Here is a 22,481-nt window from a genome sequence, read left to right on the forward strand (position 1 = left end):
TACTTAGTATATGCACATGTGCAATACAGAGAAGGCACTTTTTTTCTGTGTAGTATTTTGATTATAAATATTTCATTATAGAAAGAAATCATGCAATCATTCTGTTAAATTTACATACTCAAAACATTGTTCACTTAACCGTAAAATTGCTTTTCATAACATCATCCCAAATTCTTTAGTAACTCCAGCCGAAGCTAAAAAAAAAAGCTTTATGCCAAGTATTACTATATATTGTTACAATATCAATTGCTTCTACTTTTTTATATTGCAATGGTAATGAGGCATCAGAAAACTCGCCTGTGGTTCTGACCAGCGCCATTTTTTTTAGATGATTGCTCGAAGGCCCCATGAATTTGTTGTTCCAAATTGCGTTCCAACTCCTGCCAGTGCTTTTCCTCAAGAACCTGCTGCTTGTATCATTAAATGGAGAAAAATAACAATAATAATGATCTGTTCTGTTATTGTGGCAAAAATTGTGAGATCTGGATTGTATTCTAGTCTCTTCTCACCTTTTTGAGGGAGGTCTTCACCGTGAGTGGACTGTTCACCTGTTCATTTTTCTTCATAGTGTTTTTTTCAGTCTTTCTCTTCTGTCTTTCCTGTTGTTTTTGCTCCAGAGTCTTCTGTAGGGCCAGCACTCTCTCATCTCTACTCACAGCCTCCCGCAGTTCACTTCTCCTCCTTTTCTCTTCTTGACTGAAAACACAAATCTTTCAGCCCCTCTTTTCCACATATTAAACTCAACATAATATATTCATATGTTGAATTACTGTGGGGTCCAAAGGTCTGAGACCACTAGGGAAAATCATTTTCCAAAATACATTTGCCTTTTTCTAATGTAATGTTTTTTTTTTTCCATTGTAAGTTATATTAGCAGTGTAACAAGTGAAAAGTTAGATTGAAAAATTAAGATGAATTTGGAAATCCCCCTTTTTTTTTCTTTTTTTCTTTTTTTTTAACTCTGTATGCTTGTCCAAAACCTGAAAGGGCAAAAGACCTAATACAGAGCCTTGTGGCACACCATAGTTTACCATTGTAAGACTAATTGCATAAACTTCTAAGACCAGTCTTAGTCATACTTTTTTCTTTAATATTGTTCTTAACTGTTTTAAGTGAGTTACATAAAAAGGTAGATCGGGCTAATTTCATCCTGAAGAGTAAGACTGATTGCCTCCTTGACTAACCACTAGTTGGTCATACTAGTACTTAAAGGGATATTTTTTTTTCTAAATAGGCTCATTTTACAACTCCCCCAGAGTTAAACAGTTGAGTTTTACCATTTTTGAATCCATTCAGCCGATTTTCTGATATTAAGAAGAACATCAGTAACTAACCAGACAGTCTCTGGTCCCATTGACTTCCATAGTATATATATGGAAGTCAATGGGTATCCCTTTAAGACATGATGTAACATAATGGCTATGTTTATGCAACTCTGTTCCACTACCCAGACAGTCGTAGTGATCTAAGAGGGAGGATTTGAACCAGGCTTTACTCAAGAGAATTTACTGATTTAATTAGTGACCAGAAATAGTGCAAAATCTTTTGTTTATTATCATTCTAATCTGTCTTCTTTTAATTTTTTTCACAGGTTTAAATAGAAAAAACACTTTTAATGTCTGAAATGTTCTTTTCGACCCGACCGTAGGCTGTCGAGGGACAGGTGTGATTGGACAGGTATGTTACCTGCGAGAAGCAGCATGTTCTGCCAGACTTCTGCGTAGAGCGATATTGTCCAGCTGTTCTAGTAGTAGCTGCTCTTTGAGTTGTTTCTCCTGTAAGATCTGCTGTCTTCTGTCCTCCAGTTCAGACTGTTCCGACTCCCTCAGGAGTGCCAAACGCTCCCGCAGCTCCGCCAGAGACATCTCACACAGCAAATCATGACCTGCAGTCTGAACAACATGGTTAGATCATAATGATGCATACATTCATTTTCATCCCCATAGGCAGCTATACAATACGGAGGCGTATTGCATTCACTTGAAGAAAAAAAATCTACTCTGTTTTTCTGAATTAACGAGTTAATTTTTCATGAGAAAAAAAAAATTGCTCTGTTTTTCTGAATTAATGAGTTAATTTTTCATGAGAAAAAATTTTTTTGCTCTGTTTTTCTGAATTAACGAGTTAATTTTTCATGAGAAAAAAAATTTTTGCTCTGTTTTTCTGAATGAATGAGTTAATTTTTCATGAGAAAAAAAGTTTTTGCTCTGTTTTTCTGAATTAATGAGTTAATTTTTCATGAGAAAAAAAGTTTTTGCTCTGTTTTTCTGAATAAATGAGTTAATTTTTCATGAGAAAATTTATTTTTGCTGTTTTTCTGAATTAACTCATTAATTCAGAAAAACAGAGCAAAAAAAAATCTATTAAAAATTAACTCATTAATTCAGAAAAACAGAGCAAAAATTTTTTTCTCATGAAAAATTAACTCGTTAATTCAGAAAAACAGAGCAAAAAAAATTTTCTCATGAAAAATTAACTCATTAATTCAGAAAAACAGATCAAAAAAAATTTTTCTCATGAAAAATTAACTCGTTAATTCAGAAAAACAGAGCAAAAATTTTTTTTTCTCATGAAAAATTAACTCATTAATTCAGAAAAACAGCAAAAAAAAAATTTTCTCATGAAAAATTAACTCGTTAATTCAGAAAAACAGAGTAGATTTTTTTTCTTCAAGTGAATGCAATACGCCTCCGTAATACAAAACTTCTGATTGGTAATGTAACTCATTTTATTCTATTTTTGATTAAATGTACAAGACAATACACTAACCTCAGTGTCATCCACAAAGTTTTGTCTGACCAGAGAGACTGTCTCAAAAGCACGAATCTGACGGATGAGCTCCATCTTCCGGCTCAGCTCGGCCTGAGCTTCTTCCAGAGCCTGGCTGAGGAGTTCCCTGCTCTGCTCCGAGACTTCCTTAACTGCTCCGGAGAAAAACAGTGTTTTAAAACACTGTCATTTCATGCCTTGTGAAAATATTATACCATACGTATCATCCACGATCGTTATACCTATCCGTTGTTTGATTTCTTGTAGCTGAGCTTTGGCGGCTTTGGAGTTCTTGTGACCATCTGCCACTTGTTGCACAAGCTCTCTCATTTCCTTTTCCTCCTTCAGACGTTTCTCTGCATACTTGCGCATGAGGTGTTCAGTCTGAAACAATCACACATTACATCATCATAAACATAATTCAGACTGAGTCATGTATTGCTGCAAACACTGATGTTTGTGATGAGATCACCTCCTCTTTAGTCTGCTGAGCTTTATGGTGGTTACGCTCCAAGACGCGCTCTCGTGCAAGAACGGCCTCTTCATGGCTGATCCGCCCCTCCAGTCTTCGGCGCTCCAGTTCAGCAAGTTCCTCCTGTAGATCCTTCTCCTTCATCTCCTTCTGCCACTGCAGGTACGCAGATGGCTCGCTTGCACCCTGTGACAATCGCTCGAATCTGAACACCCAAAATATAACACACAAGGACTTTTCTTAGACCACAGTGGAAAACATCTCATGATTGACTGTTATGATTGAGCTTGAAGTGTTAGTTTACCCAAAAAACTCATGATTTTATTAGTCACCCTAAAAGAGCCAAAAATGCAGTCCACATGACTCAAGAACCAATGCTGTTTGCGCCTATTGATATTAGACATGCACCATATTTAAATATATGATTTGATAGATTTTTGAATTTTCACTTTGTTCCTTGCTCAAAACTGTTGATAATCTCAGAAGACTTGGCATGGGTCAAACTATATTTAGATTTATTATCCCATTAACCAGAATATTTATCTCCCATTCAAATACACAAAAAAATTGGTCCAAATATTTAAGATCATACATTAAAAGGTATATGAGCATCATACCAATAGGTGAAAATGTAAATTGAAAAAATATTCTTTCTAAATATATAATTTTGTTTTAATTACAGCAGCACTCAAGCAAGCATGAACTATACCTTTGTGCAAAATCATTTAAAAAGGTCAAAGGACCCAATACAGAGCCTTGCAGAACACCATTGTTCCCTTAACCAAAGAAAGTGGTAGCAAATAAGCTGTTTTGTACAAATGAGTCAATGACACAAATCTTCCTATTTGATAATTGATATAGGAATAGTGCAACATATATATATATATATATATATATATATATATATATATATATATATATATTCCTCACACATGTTATGTTATATAGACAGTTTAAGGTGCTTTTTGTCATTTTTTTTTATTTTTTATTAAACAACATTCATTGACATTCACTGTCATTATACGGAAAAGAGCAGCATGAATATCTCCTGTGTTACATGGGTGAAAACAAGTTTTGGAAATATGAGAGCAAATGAATAATGGTTAATAATTAGTCCAAATAAATTTAGAATTCATTTTATTGTCTGAAGTGATTGCATGGCACTTTGGTCAGCAGTGGCTGTTTTAAACGTGATCTATAAATGAAAGTGCCTTGCCTTCATTTGTGTAATTGTACAGAGAAAAATAACTCAATCTGATTACCTTTGTACCTCTTCTTCCAGTTGACGATTATATAAAGCTGCCTCTCGCAGAATGGCTGTTGTGTTCAGTCTGACAGGTAAGCTGTTTGCCTGTGCCATTGAAAAAAATATAAATACGCTATTTAACTGCACAAATATACTCCGTAGTAGAAAATAAGTTCAAACGCACACTTTTTTATCAATGAATTTTCTATCTAATCAAAATTACCTTTAGGGTGAAAGCAGGGCTGCCAGAAGTATAAATCTGGTCAAATTTGAGGTCTGCATCATTGCTTTGAAGAATCTGGGATATTACGTTCTGTTCAGCAGAAAATATTAAAACAAATAATAACTTTTAAATTCTGTGATGATGTTAAAGAAAAAACAGCTGATGAATTCAATTGTGCTGTAAGACACAGCTAAAGACTGACTTGAGTTTTCTCAGACTTCTGTGGGTTTGCACAGCTGAATTGCCGAGAGTTTGCTTCATTCAGGACTTTCTAATGGAGTAAATGAGGTAAGGTCTGAGCACAAAGTAAATAATGATAAACAAAATTAAAAGCAGTTTCCAGGTATGTCTCTGTTTGGGCTTACTAAAGCTTTTTGTCGGTTCCTCTGCCTCATCTCATCCAGAATCTCTGGTTCCTTTGGAGATCTGTGAGTTGTGACTGGTACCTGAGGGAGGAAATGCCACAATCAGCATTGTTTTACAATCTAAAGTGAACAATGTCTGTATGTCACAACGCAGTGGTTCTTCTCAGCCTTTTTGACTCAAAGGCCACCCCTCCCCCTATTTAGGCTCAAATATTTCTGGTATTTCTGCTGTAATTATGACAAAGTTGCAATTATCGTTTTAATCGAAATACTCAGTCATCTGCGACCACCTTGGAAATTTTCTGAGGCCTCCTAGTTGGCCTCGGACACATTGCACGGTCATATTGGATTGGTCTGATGCTGAAAATAAAGGTTCGTAGCATTAAAAATCTCCCAAATTTGGTAAAATAAATATTTTAGCCTTTTATAAAAAACAACCAATGCAATAATAAAAAGATGATTGAATGAAAGAAAGGATTTTTAAATGACTGATTCACTCATTGTTTCAAGTGTTCATTTTGACACTTGCCGGCTTGAACTTGTCTTGCTGTGGAATGACTTCAGGAGCAGGGAGCGGTCGAGCTTTGGGCTGGGTCAGATCAAAATCTCTGGGTTCTGTGTTTTTCCTGGGAGACTTTTTCGGCAGATTTCCTCTGCCCATTTTTCTGGCAAGCTGATCCAGCAGCACCTCGATCTCACTGCACCATCTAAGAAGAAGAATAAAGACATCTGCACAATGATTGCTAGCCAGTAGCAACCATTAATATATAACGTGCAAACACTGTCCATGTTTAGAGCAGGATATATTACACGTTCTGGCATCAGGCAAAACTGTGTCACACCTCTTCAACCCTCCAGCGATGAATTCATACTCTCATTAAAAATGTAATGATTCAACATCCACCTAATTAATATACCTAATTCAGTTAATGACTTGCAAACACTTTTCACAATTCAGTAATGGGATACATATTTCTTTTGTGATTTAATTTTCAAAGCATTTACATACTAAATGCAACACCATCGGCTAACATTATCAAGTGTGCACATGCATCATGATGTAAAATGATGTACAGCTCTTTTCCTGTTATTATTATTATAATTTTACCTCAGCAGTGGGGTGATCCAGTTATTATCTACGATGGCAACATCATAGATGTGGCTCCATTCCCTCTGGATATGTGTTGTGAGGTTGTTGACGTTAAAGAAAAAACTCAGGAACTGAGGGACCGGACAGGACATTTGCACCATAACAGAGACGGAAAGCAAATGATGAGGAAAACAATGTTGAAATACTTTAGTTATGATTGAATTCCACTGTAATATATTTTTAATAACTCAAAATCATATTCTTAAATCTCATTATGTATGTGCTTTGCTTACTTTGTGCATTTTTGAGATGTCTAGAGACTTGATAATTCTACTGAAATGATCCAGGCCAAGATCTTCAAGATGGAAGATTGCAAGATAACAGACAACTGATAAAACCAAACAAGACCAAAAAAGATCTGTTACCTTTTTGGATGTCTGACATTAAGTAACTATATATTATATATATATTAACAGTATTTTAAGCTTGGAAATTACAGTATTTGTACAATTACATTAACAAAATACACGTACCAATGAACAGGTTTCGGTCAACTCTGAATAGAATTTGTCCATGGTGCATGTAAAAGATGTTGACCACAACATCCAAAAGCTTTTTGCGCATGGTACATCCATATAAAGTATCAATAATAAACTTTTGGTCAGCAGAGGAATGATTCTAAAAGGCATAAGACATAAAATATGATGGTTTGATGACTCTAATTAAAAAGCGCATTATGTTAAGTTAAACAGATGGAGATATGTATTGAGGAAAATAGACATTGTGTACCTTAAGATCCTTGGCAGCATCCTGTGTAAAACTGTCAATGCATTGTTTGTCTTCTTGAAACTCATCCAGGAGCCTTGTAACTTCGTTGACAAGTTCCCTGTAGTTCTTCATCCTCGCTGGATTTCTCAGCCAAACTAAATATACTTTCGGACCAATAGACTCAATATCTGATTTAGATTATTGGAGCCTCTTAATAAAATTGATCACTATTGAACAACAATTCTAAATTGAACCACATGAATAGGTTAACATGTATGATAATGTCCTCTGAAAAACATCTACCTGGCAACGACAGTGTTATTGTTGCCTGGAAACAGCGAGGCGGTCCGATTACTTTTCCTGAGAGGACGTCATTCTCCAGCGCTATTCCCTTTGTTCTCTTTTGTCCCAAAAAATAACATTAAACATTTAGTAAAAAAAAATAATTATATATATATATATAAATCATATTGATCAAAATAATTTAAAGAGCATTTTTATAACTTAAAGTGATTTACAAAAAAGGTGAAACAAAATGTGTGGAAAAATTAAAAAGAATGTTGACAATAATATTTTCCTTTATTTGCTAATTTATGTAAACTAAACGGATGAGCGATAAAACGACTGTACTAAACCATATAGGAATAAAAAAGCGGATTGTTTGGCAACCCGAGTGTAATCGGTCAAGCAGCGCGAGCGCAACTTCCGTAGTCAGACTGAGCTCGAGCTCAAAAGCTTAGTCATGAGCAGCCTGTGTGTTTGGGGACAAAGACAACTGCTCGACTGCTGGAAATAAGGGCAGAGTCCGTGCCCGCGATTAATTAATAGTGGATTTACACTGTCCGTGTCTGTTTTTTTGGCTTCTACTTAACACTGTCAGCACGGCATTGTTAAAGAGCAGGCGCTAGCTTAGCTCGCTAGCTGTGTGTTTGTGTTCGGGTTTAAAGGTCCGGTTCGGGTTCGGGTTTGGTACGGAGCTGTCGCTAAACTGGCGAGGTGACCAATGATGAATCGGTTCCGAAAGTGGCTGTATAAGCCAAAGGTAAGATTGCCATCAGTTCAATTAATAAATACTCATCAAATAGCTTTATTATTAAGTGAATGTGTTTTAAAACCTAGCGAGTGTAACGTACTTAGGGCATCATATGATGTGGGCATCCTACCTAGACAGCAATTGGGGCGTCGTATAATGCAAGCTGTCTACATAAATATCTTATTAGCATCACATGATGTGAGCTGCCTACCTAGACAGCTTTTTTGGGGGTATCATATGCCAATATTCTAGGTATGATTTTCTGATTGTTTTGAATCACAACCCTTTATTATTGATTCAGATGACTTTGTCCATTCATAATGAAAGGACAAAATCATCATGTTCTCAGCTGTTTTACTAGCATTTGCTTTGAAATATATTATTTATATTCAGTTTTTATTAATTTTGCATTTAATTTTAGTGCTTCGACTTCAACTTATTTCAGTTAGCTCAGCTGGTTGACAAAGCAACATTTCTCGTTTTAGTTTGTTTTTCATCTAATATTTGTATTTTATTCAAACTTTATTTTAATGTAATTATTTTGTAGTTGAAAATGTATATTAATATGATTAGGTTGGACGAGATATATTGCTGCATTATTTCATCTCGTATTTTTATTTTATTTAAACTTTTTAAATTAGTGTAAAGGTTTTTTAGCTGACATCACTAACCCTGAAAACACATATCAATACGATTAGTTTGGATGAGATATATTTCTGTACAGTGGCAGTGTGATCTTCCGATTTGTATTTCCACAACATATTAAGATCATACAGATTTACAAATGAACGGCTCGTCTTAAAATCTTCCTAGTCTCTACTGACATCCACTTCCAACATTTCAATGCTAACTTTCATTAACTCTACAGTAAGTAAATCCACTTCACCAGCTAATAACTCTTCGACAGAGATGCAGTAGAATTATACAGAGCTACCGCAAAAACAGAAGTTCTAGTCACAATTCTAAAGATTGCTGTACGCTTGTTTCTCTGGAGCATAAAGTCTATAAGTCTATGGGTCATTGCCTTTGCTGAGGTTTAATAGCCCTTTGTGTGGCCCCAAACTTTGTTGCCGTCACCAATTTGTATTTTACACATCTAAAACCACATTTCACCACAGCTCATAACGGCTTTAGCTATGAAATACTCTTGCAATCCACACCTTGGCAACTAATGCAATTGCGGTTTGCCCCAGTTTTGTTGTGTAGGACCAGTTTTTAACCAGTTTCTATGAGAGATTAGGGTCACTTTTAGTCTAATACATTTTTGGGAACGTTTGACAGAATGTTAGAGCAGGAAAGTGTTTTGTTGGAATTAACAACCCCTTGAGATGTACAAACACTCATTGTCATTGGCCCATGGGTGCAGTTCTGCCTCTGTGACTCACTTGGATACATTCTTCCACAAACGTGCCTGTTGTCGTCATTGGGAGTGAACTACGGTATCAGACGCTCTAAAATTAATGTATTGTAAGTGTACAGAATCAGTAAAATAGAAAAGATTGTCTGTTGAAATCCACAACCAAAATTGTCACACAAAGATAAACAATATTGATTCCTTATGTGTTTGTGTAGGCCTTCCACATCTTTTAGTTCCCTATGCAACGCTTAGTTATTCTATGGTGATTTTGGAGTCTCTAGTGGTTTGTTTGCACCTGCGTGGGCATCATAGGGCGGCTGACCGGTTGAAATCAGCTTATACTCAGCTCTGGTTCATGTTCTAGCCACGTGCCACTTCCCATGCAAATTCATGTGCAGATTACAAACAGCCACAGTCCAGGAAACATAGATGTCCCGATTGGGAAACACTCCAAATCACAACTTGCAGATAACACTTAACTTTAGGTAGGCTACATTTTACAGGTTAGTTCTGCTTGCTTAGACAAACTTTGCTATTATTAATCTTTCTGTTTAAGGATAAGGAAGCTTGTGATATGGTTATGAATGATAAAGTATGCAGCTTGGAGAATTATGGGCTTTTACAATACAAAATATTATAATACGAAAAAAAAAAAAAAGACTAGCAGTATTGAAACTGAGACCCGAGCTATATTTAAGGACCAGGACATCATATCAGCTCTAGACTAATCAACACTAAATTAATTATATGTTTTATTTTTAATTTTTTTTTTTTTCCATTAAGTGCACTGCCTGTCTTGGCCAGAATCCTCTTGTAAAAGAGATTTTAAATCTCAAGAGTTTTATTTCTGGTTAAATAATGCTAAATATTAATTATATATATATATATATATATATATATATATATATATATATATATATTTATATATGTATAAATGTGTTTAATCAATTTGACAGCACTAATATATATATATATATATACATACAGACAGGCAGACAGACATACATACTCCATGAAAATGGCCCTTGTGATAAGAAAAACATACATACAGACATATATGTATATATATATTCATTCCATGAAAATGGCCCTTTTGATAAGAAAAACAATGACATATTGTCGTCATATTCTGTTTTTGATACTTTTGTGTGTGTGTGTGTATACCATAAAAAAGTCCAATTCTTTGTGAGACACCAAGACCTTTGAAATGCACCTTGGTATCTATTCCCTGTCCAGTCTATGATGCAAGACAATGTTTTCTGTTGAGTGGCCAGTGGAGCAGAAGGGGTCCAAAGGTCTGAATCCTCATCAGTGCTCTTTAATCCAGTGCTGAAATCTATATCGTTACATTACATGCTCTTCTGATGTGTGGGAATATATTCAAGATGTGCGTATTCAAGAAAAGCGAATGTTTTTACACACAGTGCCAGAAACACACCGTACTGTAGGACTCTGATACTTGCTTACTTTAGCACCAGTTTGTTTGATCATCTGGTACTTGATTAGATAATTCAGACCATTTGCTTACATTTGCTTTCTTTTTTCATACAGAGGTCAGATCCGCAGCTGCTGGCCCTGTTCTACTATGCAGATGAGGAGCTGAACCAGGTGGCCACTGAGCTGGACAGTCTGGATGGCAGAAAGGACCCTCAGAGGTGTACCCTGCTGGTCAACCAGTTCCGCTCCTGCCAGGTTAATCACTTAATGGCCCCACAGTACAGTGATTTGTCTTGTTTGGACAGTTTTATCAAGTGTTTGATTTCCATCCAATCTTTTTCCTCACTTGCAATGACAAGTTGCAAGGAAGATAAGAATGTGTTTGAAATAAGTCTCTTATGCTCACCAAGGCTGCATTTATTTGATTAAAAAATACAGTAATATTATGAAAAATTATTACAATTAAAAATGTTACATTTTATTATATTTTAAAATGTTGAATAGCTGAATTTTCATTCTCATTACTTCAGTCTTCAGTGTTACATCATCCTTCTAATATGCTCATTTGAACATTTCTTATCAATAACAATATTAAAAACGGTTGTGTTGCTTAATATTTTTATGGAAACTGACCTTTATTGCAGCTGCAGGATTCATTCCTTTAGTTTTTTATTATTATAATTTAATGAAATAATTTTAATGAATAAATATAAATAAATAAAATAAATATAAATAAATAAATATAAATATATAATTTGAATGAAATCTTACCGACCCCAAACTTTTGAATTGTGGTGGATAGTGGAATTCATTTTCCAATAAATACAGAAAATACCTTGAAACAGTTTACAGGATTTCCACAGTCGTTGAAAATTTTAAAATCATTATTTCCTGGTAAAGTATGGAAATTGAAAAAAATTCATGCGAATTTTTATAGTGAATATATATATGAAGAGTTCAGATGCAAAAGCCTCTAAGTGCCATTTAAAATTTTCTTCTAGAATGATCATTTTTATCAAGCTTGTATATTTAAGTTCAGTGATTTCACTTAAATGGCAATGATAATTACCTATTAATTGTTATTTAAGTGAAATTACTGAACTTAAATATACACGTTTGATAACAATCATCATTAAAGAAGAAAATTTCAAATGGCATTTAGAGGCTTTTGCATCTGAACTCTTCATATATATATATATATATATATAAATAATTCTAATGATTTTCTTAAAAATCCTTATCCGGTAATCCCTTGAGTGGAATCGTCTGGGAAAAGAGGAAACATTGAAATTATAATCTCCCTTAAACCCTGTAAGTGAATGTTCTAACCCTGCATGTTGTGTATCTTCTCAATAAATGTTTAGGACAATGTGTTAAACATCATAAATCAAATTATGGATGAATGCATACCTGAAGACCGAGCCAACAGAGACTTCTGTGTGAAGTTCCCAGAAGAGATCCGCCATGACAACCTTGCCGGGCAGCTGTGGTTTGGGGCAGAGGTATTGCACACTAACTGCTTCCTTCAGAACGAGATCTTCCCTAGAGATCTTTCTTGTTAACTTTCAAAAGAACATGAATATAAAGAACTTCAGAACATCAGTGTATCATAGCTGTCACATGTGGCCATGAATCAAGGCGGTGTAATCCATTAGAAGCAGAGACTATATTATCACTCTTCTCTCTAGTGCCTGGCAGCAGGATCGATCATCATGAATCGTGAAATCGAGAGCATGGCCATGAGACCTCTGGCTAAAGACCTCACCCGTAGCCTGGAGGAAGTGCGCAACATCACCCGAGACCAAGCGCTACGAGATCTCAACAACTACACAGACCGCATGAAGGAAGCGTTACGTCAGTTTGACGGCCTCTTCGCTGAGTTCGAGCTTAGGTACCTTAAAATATGTACAGCTGTTTTGATTTTTGCATCCACTTATGATGATATATTTATGAGGACGACTAGACTGCTTTTATGCTTTTGGACGGTTCATAAATCATTGCAAGGTATCTTTATTGGTATTAATGTTATCATACACAAGCAGGTTAGCTTTGCAAACATGTCACTTCAGCAGACAATTAAAAGTATTATTACAAAACGTGAAAGTAATGTAGTCTGTGTCCTGTTGTAGCTACGTGTCAGCCATGGTGCCTGTGAAGTCCCCTAAAGAGTATTACATCCAGCAGGAGGTGATTGTGCTCTTCTGTGAGACCGTTGAGAGGTGAATATTCAGGTCTTGGAACTACCTCGCAATATAATACTCAACATGATGAGTTTAAAAGAAAGGAGAAGAATCATGATTCTTTATGCATTAATTAAATGTGTATTGTGTTTATATATTATAATAAGTAATAGTAATTATATTCATATATACCGTATTAATGTTTTCCAATCTCAAGGGCCCTGAAGCTTGATTATCTTACACAAGACATGATTGACGACTACGAACCAGCTCTTATGTTTACAATTCCTAGACTTGCCATTGTCTGGTAAGTGATATGTCATTGTAATTATCAGTTTTCTTCATGTCAACCACGTCCAAATCCCTCTTTAAGTATTTATTTTCCTCACACTATGGGTCATCCTCTTTTCTTTCATATATACGTTTACTCGCCTGGTAATGGTATCATGTGTCATGTTATCTCTTATTAGTGGCCTTGTTATCTACTCTGAAGGGCCTCTTAACCTCGACCGCAAACCAGAGGACATGTCTGAACTCTTCCGGCCCTTCCGTACTTTGCTGAGAAAAATAAGGTACAGTTTGTGTTCACAATAGTTAGTCACTGACGCCTCTCATTTGGCCATCTAATGCAGATATAGCTTGTTTTTCAGGTTTTTCAATGCTTTTATGGTAAGGCTTTATAAATTTGCATTCAGCGGTTTTGCTGGATTGATTTGGCATTTTTCTTCAGTTAGGTTTTATTTTTGCTAGTTTTTACTTCTTTTTATTTGATTAGTTGATATTTGTACTTGAAGTCTACGCCACACTGCAACATCTTGTCTTAAGTAGCGTAAGTGCGTGGAGTATGTCAGAAATTGAACTGCGTTAATTAACAGTCGGTATCTCGTTGAGTCGAGCCATGCTACATCCAGTCTAGACAGCATCACTGCTTATAATGGGTTGCCTTTTATTTTGTTGCACCACTCTCATTGTTTTCCAATTCAGAGTCTGCTATAGATTTAAAAAATCTGTCTTTGTATTGGTTGTCAGCCATAACATGAATACAATAGAGTGAGAATTAAATGTCCTTATAACTGTAATGAAATTTAGGTGCTTTACTATTGCCGCCTGCTTATTCAAAAAAGATGATGGAGATAAGATTTGCCCTCTAATCTACAATGCATCATAGAGTAAACACTGTCATAATTCATCAGCAGTAGATCATAAGCTATTGTTTGGAATAAATGTGTTGTATTCATTGATTGCAAACTGCTCTGAAACCACAAGCCTGTTGAACGAGCAAGAAAGAAGCGACTTTGAACGTGCAGCACTTACATTTGTGTAATCACATCAGGCTGTATCTAACAATCTAATGTAATGATTTTTTTTCTTTCCTAAATTTAAGACTTCTTTAGGTAATCATTAAAGGGATACTCCACTTTTTTCGGATATAGGTTCATTTTACAACTTCCCCAGAGTTAAACAGTTGAGTTTTACCGTTTTTGAATCCATTTAGACGATTTTCTGTTATTTAGAAGAATATCAGTAACCAGACAGTTTCTGGTCTCATTGAGTACCATACTAACCATAGTATATGTTTTTGCCTACTATGGAAGTCAATAAGACCAGAAGCTGTCTGGTTACTGATATTCTTCTAAAAATCAGAAAATCGGCTGAATACATTCGAAAACGGTAAAACTCGACTGTTTAACTCTGGGGGAGTTGTAAAATGAGCCTGTTTCCAAAAAAAGTGGAGTATCCCTTTAAGATGTTTTATTATGCAGTTTTAGATATTTAAGGCTTTTTATGATCTTGCATTTCATGAAACTGACTTTTTTGCTTTTAGGACCTACGGGGGCTTTTTTTATTTGCACACATCTAAATGCATTTTACAATTCGCACACATCCACATCTATTTTTGGTCGCAAAAGCGAGTAAAACACTTGCACTGTCAAGTCCTGGAATAGCTTTGAATATGCGTACTCATGTGGAAAACGATTGAATCTCACGTAAAAAAACACTAATTGCCTTGCCTACAGTCTTTTTGGTAGTTCGGTAGAGCTGCCATTCATAACTTTTTAAGCACTGAGATTTTAAAATTTAAACCATATTAACTTTTTATGTAGCAACTGAAGAGCATGGCTGGTTTCTGAATCATATAATTGTTCTTCACATCAGGGATCTGCTGCAGACTCTAACAGAAGAAGAGCTCATGACGCTGGAGCGTAGCCTCTGCATCTCCCAGGATGGGGATTTTCCTGCAGTTTCCAGCTTGCCATCGACCAATGACCCAGCCGCTTCCACCGGTCCTGAGAGCCATCTAGAGACTCTGGAAAAGGACGACAGAGTTAAGGAGGTGGTGGATCTCACACTTTGTGTAGCCCAGGAAGAAGATTCTGTATGGAAGGAGGATGAGGAGAAGATGGGGATTCCCGAGACCTCAAGTGAGAGTGAGGAAGAGGAGACCACGGATGTAGACTTGGCTTGCTCCATGCAGTATGATGAAGAAGAGATAGAGCAACTTAATATGATGGTGCATCAAGTGGGGGACGAAATGTCTACACTTCTTTCCCCTCCGAGTCAGAGTCAGTCCCCAGCCCGCCAGCCTCGACCCTACAGAGGAAGTAGCCTCGACGGTTCCAGTGCCGCCTCCAGCCAGCAGGCATCTCCGCGGAGAGTCCCGGGCTCCTACCATGATGACGATAGACTTTTCTTTATGGACGACCTAGAGTCTGGTATAACTAGCGAACTGTGTCGTGGACAACTTCCCCTTCCTACAATATGCCTCAGATCCCCTGACCACAGCAGACCGGCCCCGTTGACCGACTCATCGTGTAATGGTTGGTTGACAATCTGCCAATCAAGCAACACCACCAATCTGGAATGTCAGCGCAAACTGAGCCAATCGGATGAGTCCTTGGGGAACTCCGACAGGTCACCCATGGTGAATGGCTGGGAAGGGTTACAGGGGGAAGAAAGTGTACAGACTGCGGAGGAAATCGCCAATCGCACCGGTGGAATGAAGCTTTCCGCCACTGTTATTTTTAACCCTCATTCCCCAAGCTTGACCGACTTGGCCGTTGTCTTGCCTCATTCAGCCGATGCTTCTGAACCCGGTGAGGGTGGGGCTTTAGTTGCCACTCAGTGCCTGCTTAATTCCTGTGTTTGCTGTGCTGGCGGATGCGTCGACAACCACGAGGATGCCATGGATCCGGCTGGCCGGGGCATGGCGCTGGGATTTGATAAGCACAAGCTCACTATCACAAGCTCTGTCATCAAATCGGCAGTAGCGGCCGCCAGCCCAGGGAAGGGAAATGGACATTTACCGCTCACCCTGCCCCCTTCACAGGGCCACCTCACCCCTTCTGTACCGCACTGTTCCTTGCAAAACCAAGCGAGAGATGAGGAGGGCAGTCAGGACTGTACCCACTATTCCTGCTGTGATAAATGCATCTCAGAGGTTCTTCTTGCTCAGGATAGAGGCTCGGGACAAGGGGAGGGAGGACCCAGTTGCACCCATCAGGACGCAGGATGCCGGACACAATCTAACACTACAGTAAAAGGGAAATTGGAAGGTTTTGGAAAACAGTCCAAAGAAGATAACAGAAAGATATCTAGGTTTGTTTATTTGTGTCGAGCATGCCTATTTTTGTTTGTTTTGTACCCGAGTTGATTTCATTATGAAGGTTGCCATTCTTTTCAGTTCTCATATTTCATTTTCATCTGTTGCCCCCCCCCCTCCCTCACATGTTTTTCAAAATGGCCCGCTGCAGTTCTCTGGAGTCCCCCCTCAGTTCTGTCCCCAGCAGTGAGATTGACGGTGTTTCTGTCACTACATGCAGTTTTTCAAGTTCATACACACCCAGGTAAACTTCTATCTGATGGGCAATGGTGGAATATGTTAGTACTGCAGCAGGGATGATTTTTTATAGGCCAACCTGGAAGTTAGCAATAATCTTCACATCTGAACACAGGGTTTCGTGAATTTTAATTTCTGAAGCTTTTTAGGTTGAAGGACCACCAGTAAGCTTCTAACAACTAAAAAGAAAAAAAAAAACACTCTCTTTTATTTAAAATCTACTAGGTGGGAACGTCATGTTCAAAGAGCTCAAGGCTGTAAAACCGGACTAGTTAGTAGATGAATTTTCCTGTTTGGTGTGATAACGTTTAATGTCCACAACAATCTCTCTAGTCTAGCCACTTGTGAGCAACTACCTTTTTCAAGACGTGATTTTTAAATTTATAAAAATGATATGCATAATTTATCTTGGGCTCTTGTTTTGTAGGGAAGGATGCATTTTAACAGTGGCATTTAAGCAAAAAACCAGTTTTTAAAAAAAAGCAAAAAAAAAAACAATTGACTTGGGGTGATGGAGCTGAAGTGCAAAAATGCTGGGATTTTAGTTTTGTCCAACAGGTTTTTAAACACTCACCCCTTTCGTCATTGATACACCCTCCCAAAAGCCAATGGTTAAGTCAATGGTGCTGGCTGAGATGTTCAAACATAGTAAAGTTTTAATAGCTCATATCACTGCCATTTACCTTAGGCATAGAGTATAATGCTAGCAATGCCATGGTGTTAGGTTCATTTCTCAGGAAATGCTAGAATGAATGCAGTGTAAGTTGCTTCGGAGACTCTAGCAGTGTGTTCTTTTGACCATTTTTGTTAGCACCCTTTGTAATGACATGACAATGCTTTGAACAACCTCTCAGAATTATGTCTTGTTGCATATAGCAATGCCCTGGCTACCACCCTAGCTTTAATACATTTACTTTAATGCCTATGTGAAAATGAAGTCCTAAAACTTGCTCTGTGATTCCAGCAAGGTATTACACAAAACCCACAGTGTTCCCTCTGCCATAGGGTCACACTTTCTGGATTAACTTGATTATGTGAATTTCTCTCTTGAGGAAGGCCAACAGTTTGACCCATTAGTCATACTTCATTGACCTTTTTTAAATCACTGTTATAAATTATATTATTAGCCTATGTTTTTATTATTATGATTATTCATTTTAAATCTAATATTCTTCTCTTTCAGCCCTGTCAGTAGCCTGACAACCAGCTCGGACATGTCTGAGGATCTGGATCACCAGGAGATTCAAGTGGCTTTGCAAGCTGCCAAACTTGCTGCTCACAACAAAATTCGCTCACGTTTCCATAGCAGTAGTGACCTCATCCATCGTCTTTTTGTCTGCATATCAGGTGGGTCACCTAATGACATTGCATTAACATGGATTTGTTGCCTGTGAAGCTTTTGTGATGTGAACTGGTAAAGCCATGTTTGAATGGTGAAGAATAATTGATGCCTTGTTTTCAAATATCTGAAGGTGTGGCCGATCAGTTGCAAACAAATTATGCAAGTGACCTGCGAAGCATCTTAAAGACTCTATTTGAGGTTATGGCTACAAAAGCTGACCAAGGTGACAATGAGAATCCCAAGAAAGGTAAGTGAGGCACGCTTCTGAAGGATATTGGAAACTATAACAGCTTGTTTTCATCATTCGATGTCCGACATCATTAGTTTAATATGCTGTTTGATATGCACCTCAGGTCCGTGTCTGGGTAGTGCAGTTCTGGAAGATTGCGCTCTCTGTCAAGAGACGATCTCTTCATCAGAGCTCGCTGCCAAAGCCCGAGAGGGACAGTTTGAAGGTTAGTTCAGTACAACACCTATATGCTTACAATATGAAGAACATTTTTATTTTGATGTTCACGATTCAAAACCTAGGATGCATCTGAAACCTCATACTTTGAGTTGGTACTTCATTTGAAGTAATTTATGAATTATGTTTCAATGCAATGTGGATGTACTACTCTCATGTGGCCTAATATGAGAGTTGCGTCACTCACCCACCATTTACAAATCCTCTCCCGTGTCCTCTATGCCATAAAAGCGGGGTCAGTGGATCCCTGGTGGTCCGTGAACTATAGCCAGGGGGTTCACGAAATAATTTATAACAGCCTACCGTTTTTTTCCGGACTACAAGTCGTGTTTTCTTTATCACCTGAAAACATGCTATTTATTACAAAGTAACTTAACGTCAAATAATACAAAGTACACACTTAAATGTCTCTATAGATAGATAGATGATCTATCTGTATTTCTTATGTCTGTGCGTCAAGTGGACTAATCGCTGTGAACCCGCATCCTGTTGTTTTCTTTATTTTTAAAAGGCATGACTTTTTGTAGTCATTTATAATGTAGCCTATACACAAATAAAAAATTGAGAATTTACCATTTTGAATGAATCTGTACCATACATAAGAGTATTTCTTTGTTTCCACTAATGAGGAAAAAATCCCAAGTAATCACGGGGTGGGTGGGAAGTTTGGGGCGTTTATGAGATAGTAAAGAATCTTTTGTATGCACATTTCAGAAGTAGTAGGTCATCGGCTTTCTGCCTACTGTTTTATGAAGCTGTGAATTTGGGCATACTTCTCTTTTCACATACTTTTTTGGCCTACTTGATTTTGTTGGGAAGTTGGCATATCTGTGATTCAGGCCCAGTGAGCTACCATCCATCTAGACAACATTTTAAACCATCATAGGCTTGCTTCATATAAAAAGCTATTTATCAGAAGTTTTTAAGATATGCTATTTCTTCAAAGTATGTGGACTTCAGGTTAACATGTTTGACTATTCCAGTAATTTCTGTGAGGACAAATCCTAACGTTGAACCACACAATGACATTCTAAAGAATTGTGGGATTTTAAACAAGAGCCTCATCGAAATCAGGCTCTGAGGCCCTGGTTGCACCTGGTCTTAAGATGCGTTTTGGTCGATTAGATCTCAAGTAGATGAGGGAGGCACATACCCGTTTACTTTTGGTGTCTTTTTTTTGTCCACTTTTGAACACTTCTGTTCAGATTTTTTTCATAGGGAGGGTTGTTCGAAGTTGAATGTGTTTTTCGACTGCCTCTAGAAGTGGTTGAAATCGGACAAGCTCAGATTGTGATCCGATCGAACAAAACGCATCTTAAAACCAGGTGAACTGGGCCTGATATTGAAGTTAAGACTGTGTTATGGTAGTATTCTTAAATTTAGTAAATTTGTTGAGTTTAGTGATTAGTACATTTTATTGCATTTCTTCTTCTTTTAAGCTATTTTTGTGCATCAAGTTAAACTGAAAAGGAGAAATGTTTTATTTTATGATATGTTATGAAGATAAACGGTGATTACAGCACCAGCCGACATTTATCAGTCGTTGCAACCCTTTCTCTGTTCTTCTTTTAACATCAGACCCTCCTGAATGGGTGCCAGATGAGGCCTGCAATTCCTGCATTGCCTGTGAAGCGCCATTTACAGTCATCAGAAGAAAACATCACTGCAGGAGCTGTGGAAAGGTACAGCAGTCCAATCTTGCAATAGACTGCTCCAATTCAGAACTTATAAACTTACAAATCTCAAACTACTTTATATGAATATATTTTTTTAAGTGAGCATTACATTTTACCAAAATGTATAAATTGGCAAAATAAGCAAACATAAATGAATGTGTAATGTAAGATTGTGAATTTAAACACACACTCACTCTATAGCTTTCGGCTGAAAGAACATTGTTTGTAACAATAATTTCACCTGATTCAAACTCTAATAAGATGATTTATATTTATTGCAGATCTTCTGTTCCCGTTGCTCTTCACACTCAGCCCCGTTGCCTAGATACGGTCAGATGAAGCCAGTGAGAGTTTGCACTCACTGCTACATGTTCCACGTAACACCTTTCTACAGCGACAGGACTGGTATCTGACCACACACACACACACACACACACTGAGACATAAGCACACTACAAGAAGTTTTCCTGAGGTTTGATACTTCAGCAAGAACAGACATGCACATCATCATCATCATCATCCAAAAAAAAAAAAAAATTGTAAATATATAAACACTAAATGCAATCACTTCGAAGCGAAAGAAAAAGCCTTGACCAGGGAACAAAGCGAGAAGGACTCAAATGGACGGTTGCGAAGGACTTAAGCACATAAAAGAAGTACCCCATTGCTATGGGAGCCAAAGTATTTATTTAGGGCTTTGCTTTTGAATAATGAGCTTAATTACAAATTTGCTTTAATCAAGCATGGAACAAACAGGCTATTCTGTGAAACAGAAGTGCACCCGAACAACACATACAAGGATTTTGTCTGGCAGTAATTGTGGCTTTATTAGCGACCAGAGTATCGATGGGCTCAGTTTCTAGAATGAATGTAAACTGTGAGCACATTATAAATATGAGAATAACAAACTGTGACTTATGAAGACAATAATGCTAACACTAACTGCACCATCAGTGACACCTTTTGTGGAACAATATAGCACAGATGTTTTTCCCCTCGTTTTTGTTTTGGAAAATAATGCTGCTTTCTGTAAAACAGAAGTGATTTGGGGATTTAGTTGAATGGCCAAAAAAAAAAAAAAAGAAAAAAGATGTGTGTATATATGCTTGAAAGTTTGAGATGGATTTAATGCATCTTTTAAACGAGAAGATTCTCTCATATTCCCCATGCAAATGAATGTGCAACATTTGGATGTTGTTCTTTTGTTTTCTGAAACTGTAAAGTTATTGCCTTTTACAGCAGTTTAGGAGCCTTTTCCCTTTGGTACAAAATAACACGTTACACCCCCTACCTCATCCCCCTTGACCCCTCTCACACGGCCCCGTCCCGTTACAGTATGCCTACGCTACCGAATCAGTCAACCATGACTGTCTTTTCACAGATGCAAATGCCTTTCTTTGTCTTTGCACATTTTTTTTTTTAGGAACATAGAACGCATATATCTATTAGTGACCAACCACTACTTTTTTGTGCAATTGTAGAAAGTTAATATATTTAAATCTTGTGAAACCTGTCAAGAATATGATGTCTGGGTTATATTTTTCTGCTAAATGAAAAACATAAAATTGAATTAATATCAGTAACTATTCCAATTCCAATTGAATTTGGGGACCTGGAAATCTGACCTCCTTTTGACATTCAGGTTGCTGTGTTGGTTTAAGATCTCAATATGATCAGGAAAAAAAAGCTTTAGTTTTCCTCACTGCTTTTGAAATCTCAATCTAGATGCAAAGATGCAAAACATCTACTTTTATAACTTTATCACTCTCCAGAAATCAAACTGAGGGTTATTTTCTTAAACGGGCAATATCTGTAATTGCCATGAGTTTATGCAGGAGACGTGTAAAACTGCACCAGTTGTTGCAGTCAAGCTGGTCTGATATTGAGCATGGCGATATTGTGCCGCAAAACAGTTTTGACCTAAACATGTTATCTGAAACTGCGTGATATGACAAACACTACCGGCAGGCTAACATATGCACTTTGTATGGCAAATAGAGGAGCATTTGAAGTCTGCTACAATGACATGTTTGATTTATTTTTGTGCAATGATCCTTCTCAAGTCATTTTATAGGAATGGTTATCTTAAACTATTCACCTGATGACAAGTGTTAAAGGAGTAGTTCACTTTCAATAAAATTTACTCAAAATAAAATAAAATTTACTTGCTGATAATTTACTCACCCCCATGTCATCCAAGATGTCCATGTCATTCTTTC

General features: G+C 37.1%; 2 protein-coding genes across 4 annotated transcripts; one reads left to right on the forward strand and one right to left on the reverse strand.

The window, feature by feature from the left end:
- On the reverse strand, nucleotides 1-7,499 carry cfap99 (cilia and flagella associated protein 99). Of its 2 annotated transcripts, none has more exons than XM_089120540.1 (15): nucleotides 6,955-7,499; nucleotides 6,699-6,843; nucleotides 6,459-6,553; nucleotides 6,184-6,296; nucleotides 5,605-5,782; nucleotides 5,076-5,156; nucleotides 4,913-4,981; nucleotides 4,711-4,800; nucleotides 4,504-4,592; nucleotides 3,242-3,446; nucleotides 3,012-3,153; nucleotides 2,770-2,921; nucleotides 1,687-1,892; nucleotides 510-696; nucleotides 1-410 (listed from the first exon to the last, which is right to left on the reverse strand). In XM_089120540.1, the coding sequence occupies exons 1-15, from the start codon at nucleotides 7,063-7,065 to the stop codon at nucleotides 285-287; spliced, it is 1,989 nt and encodes a 662-aa protein (XP_088976666.1). In that variant the 5' UTR covers nucleotides 7,066-7,499; the 3' UTR covers nucleotides 1-284. The 2 variants fall into 2 exon arrangements, with proteins under 2 accessions (XP_088976666.1, XP_088976667.1); XM_089120541.1 differs by having other exon boundaries at nucleotides 7-407.
- Nucleotides 7,500-7,668: 169 nt separating this feature from the next.
- On the forward strand, nucleotides 7,669-20,777 carry zfyve28 (zinc finger, FYVE domain containing 28). Of its 2 annotated transcripts, XM_039666458.2 has the most exons (14): nucleotides 7,669-7,975; nucleotides 10,875-11,015; nucleotides 12,125-12,262; nucleotides 12,449-12,651; nucleotides 12,890-12,979; nucleotides 13,158-13,247; nucleotides 13,411-13,512; nucleotides 15,098-16,537; nucleotides 16,693-16,785; nucleotides 17,962-18,125; nucleotides 18,251-18,367; nucleotides 18,474-18,575; nucleotides 20,165-20,268; nucleotides 20,544-20,777. In XM_039666458.2, exons 1-14 carry the CDS (start codon nucleotides 7,937-7,939, stop codon nucleotides 20,673-20,675), a joined length of 2,955 nt encoding a protein of 984 aa, XP_039522392.2. In that variant the 5' UTR covers nucleotides 7,669-7,936; the 3' UTR covers nucleotides 20,676-20,777. The 2 variants fall into 2 exon arrangements, with proteins under 2 accessions (XP_039522392.2, XP_039522401.2); XM_039666467.2 differs by lacking the exon at nucleotides 16,693-16,785.
- The last annotated feature ends 1,704 nt before the right edge of the window (nucleotides 20,778-22,481 follow it).

The sequence above is a fragment of the Pimephales promelas genome, chromosome 15 (assembly GCF_988280905.1).
Source record: "Pimephales promelas chromosome 15, fPimPro1.hap1.1, whole genome shotgun sequence".
Classification (NCBI taxonomy): domain Eukaryota; kingdom Metazoa; phylum Chordata; class Actinopteri; order Cypriniformes; family Leuciscidae; genus Pimephales; species Pimephales promelas.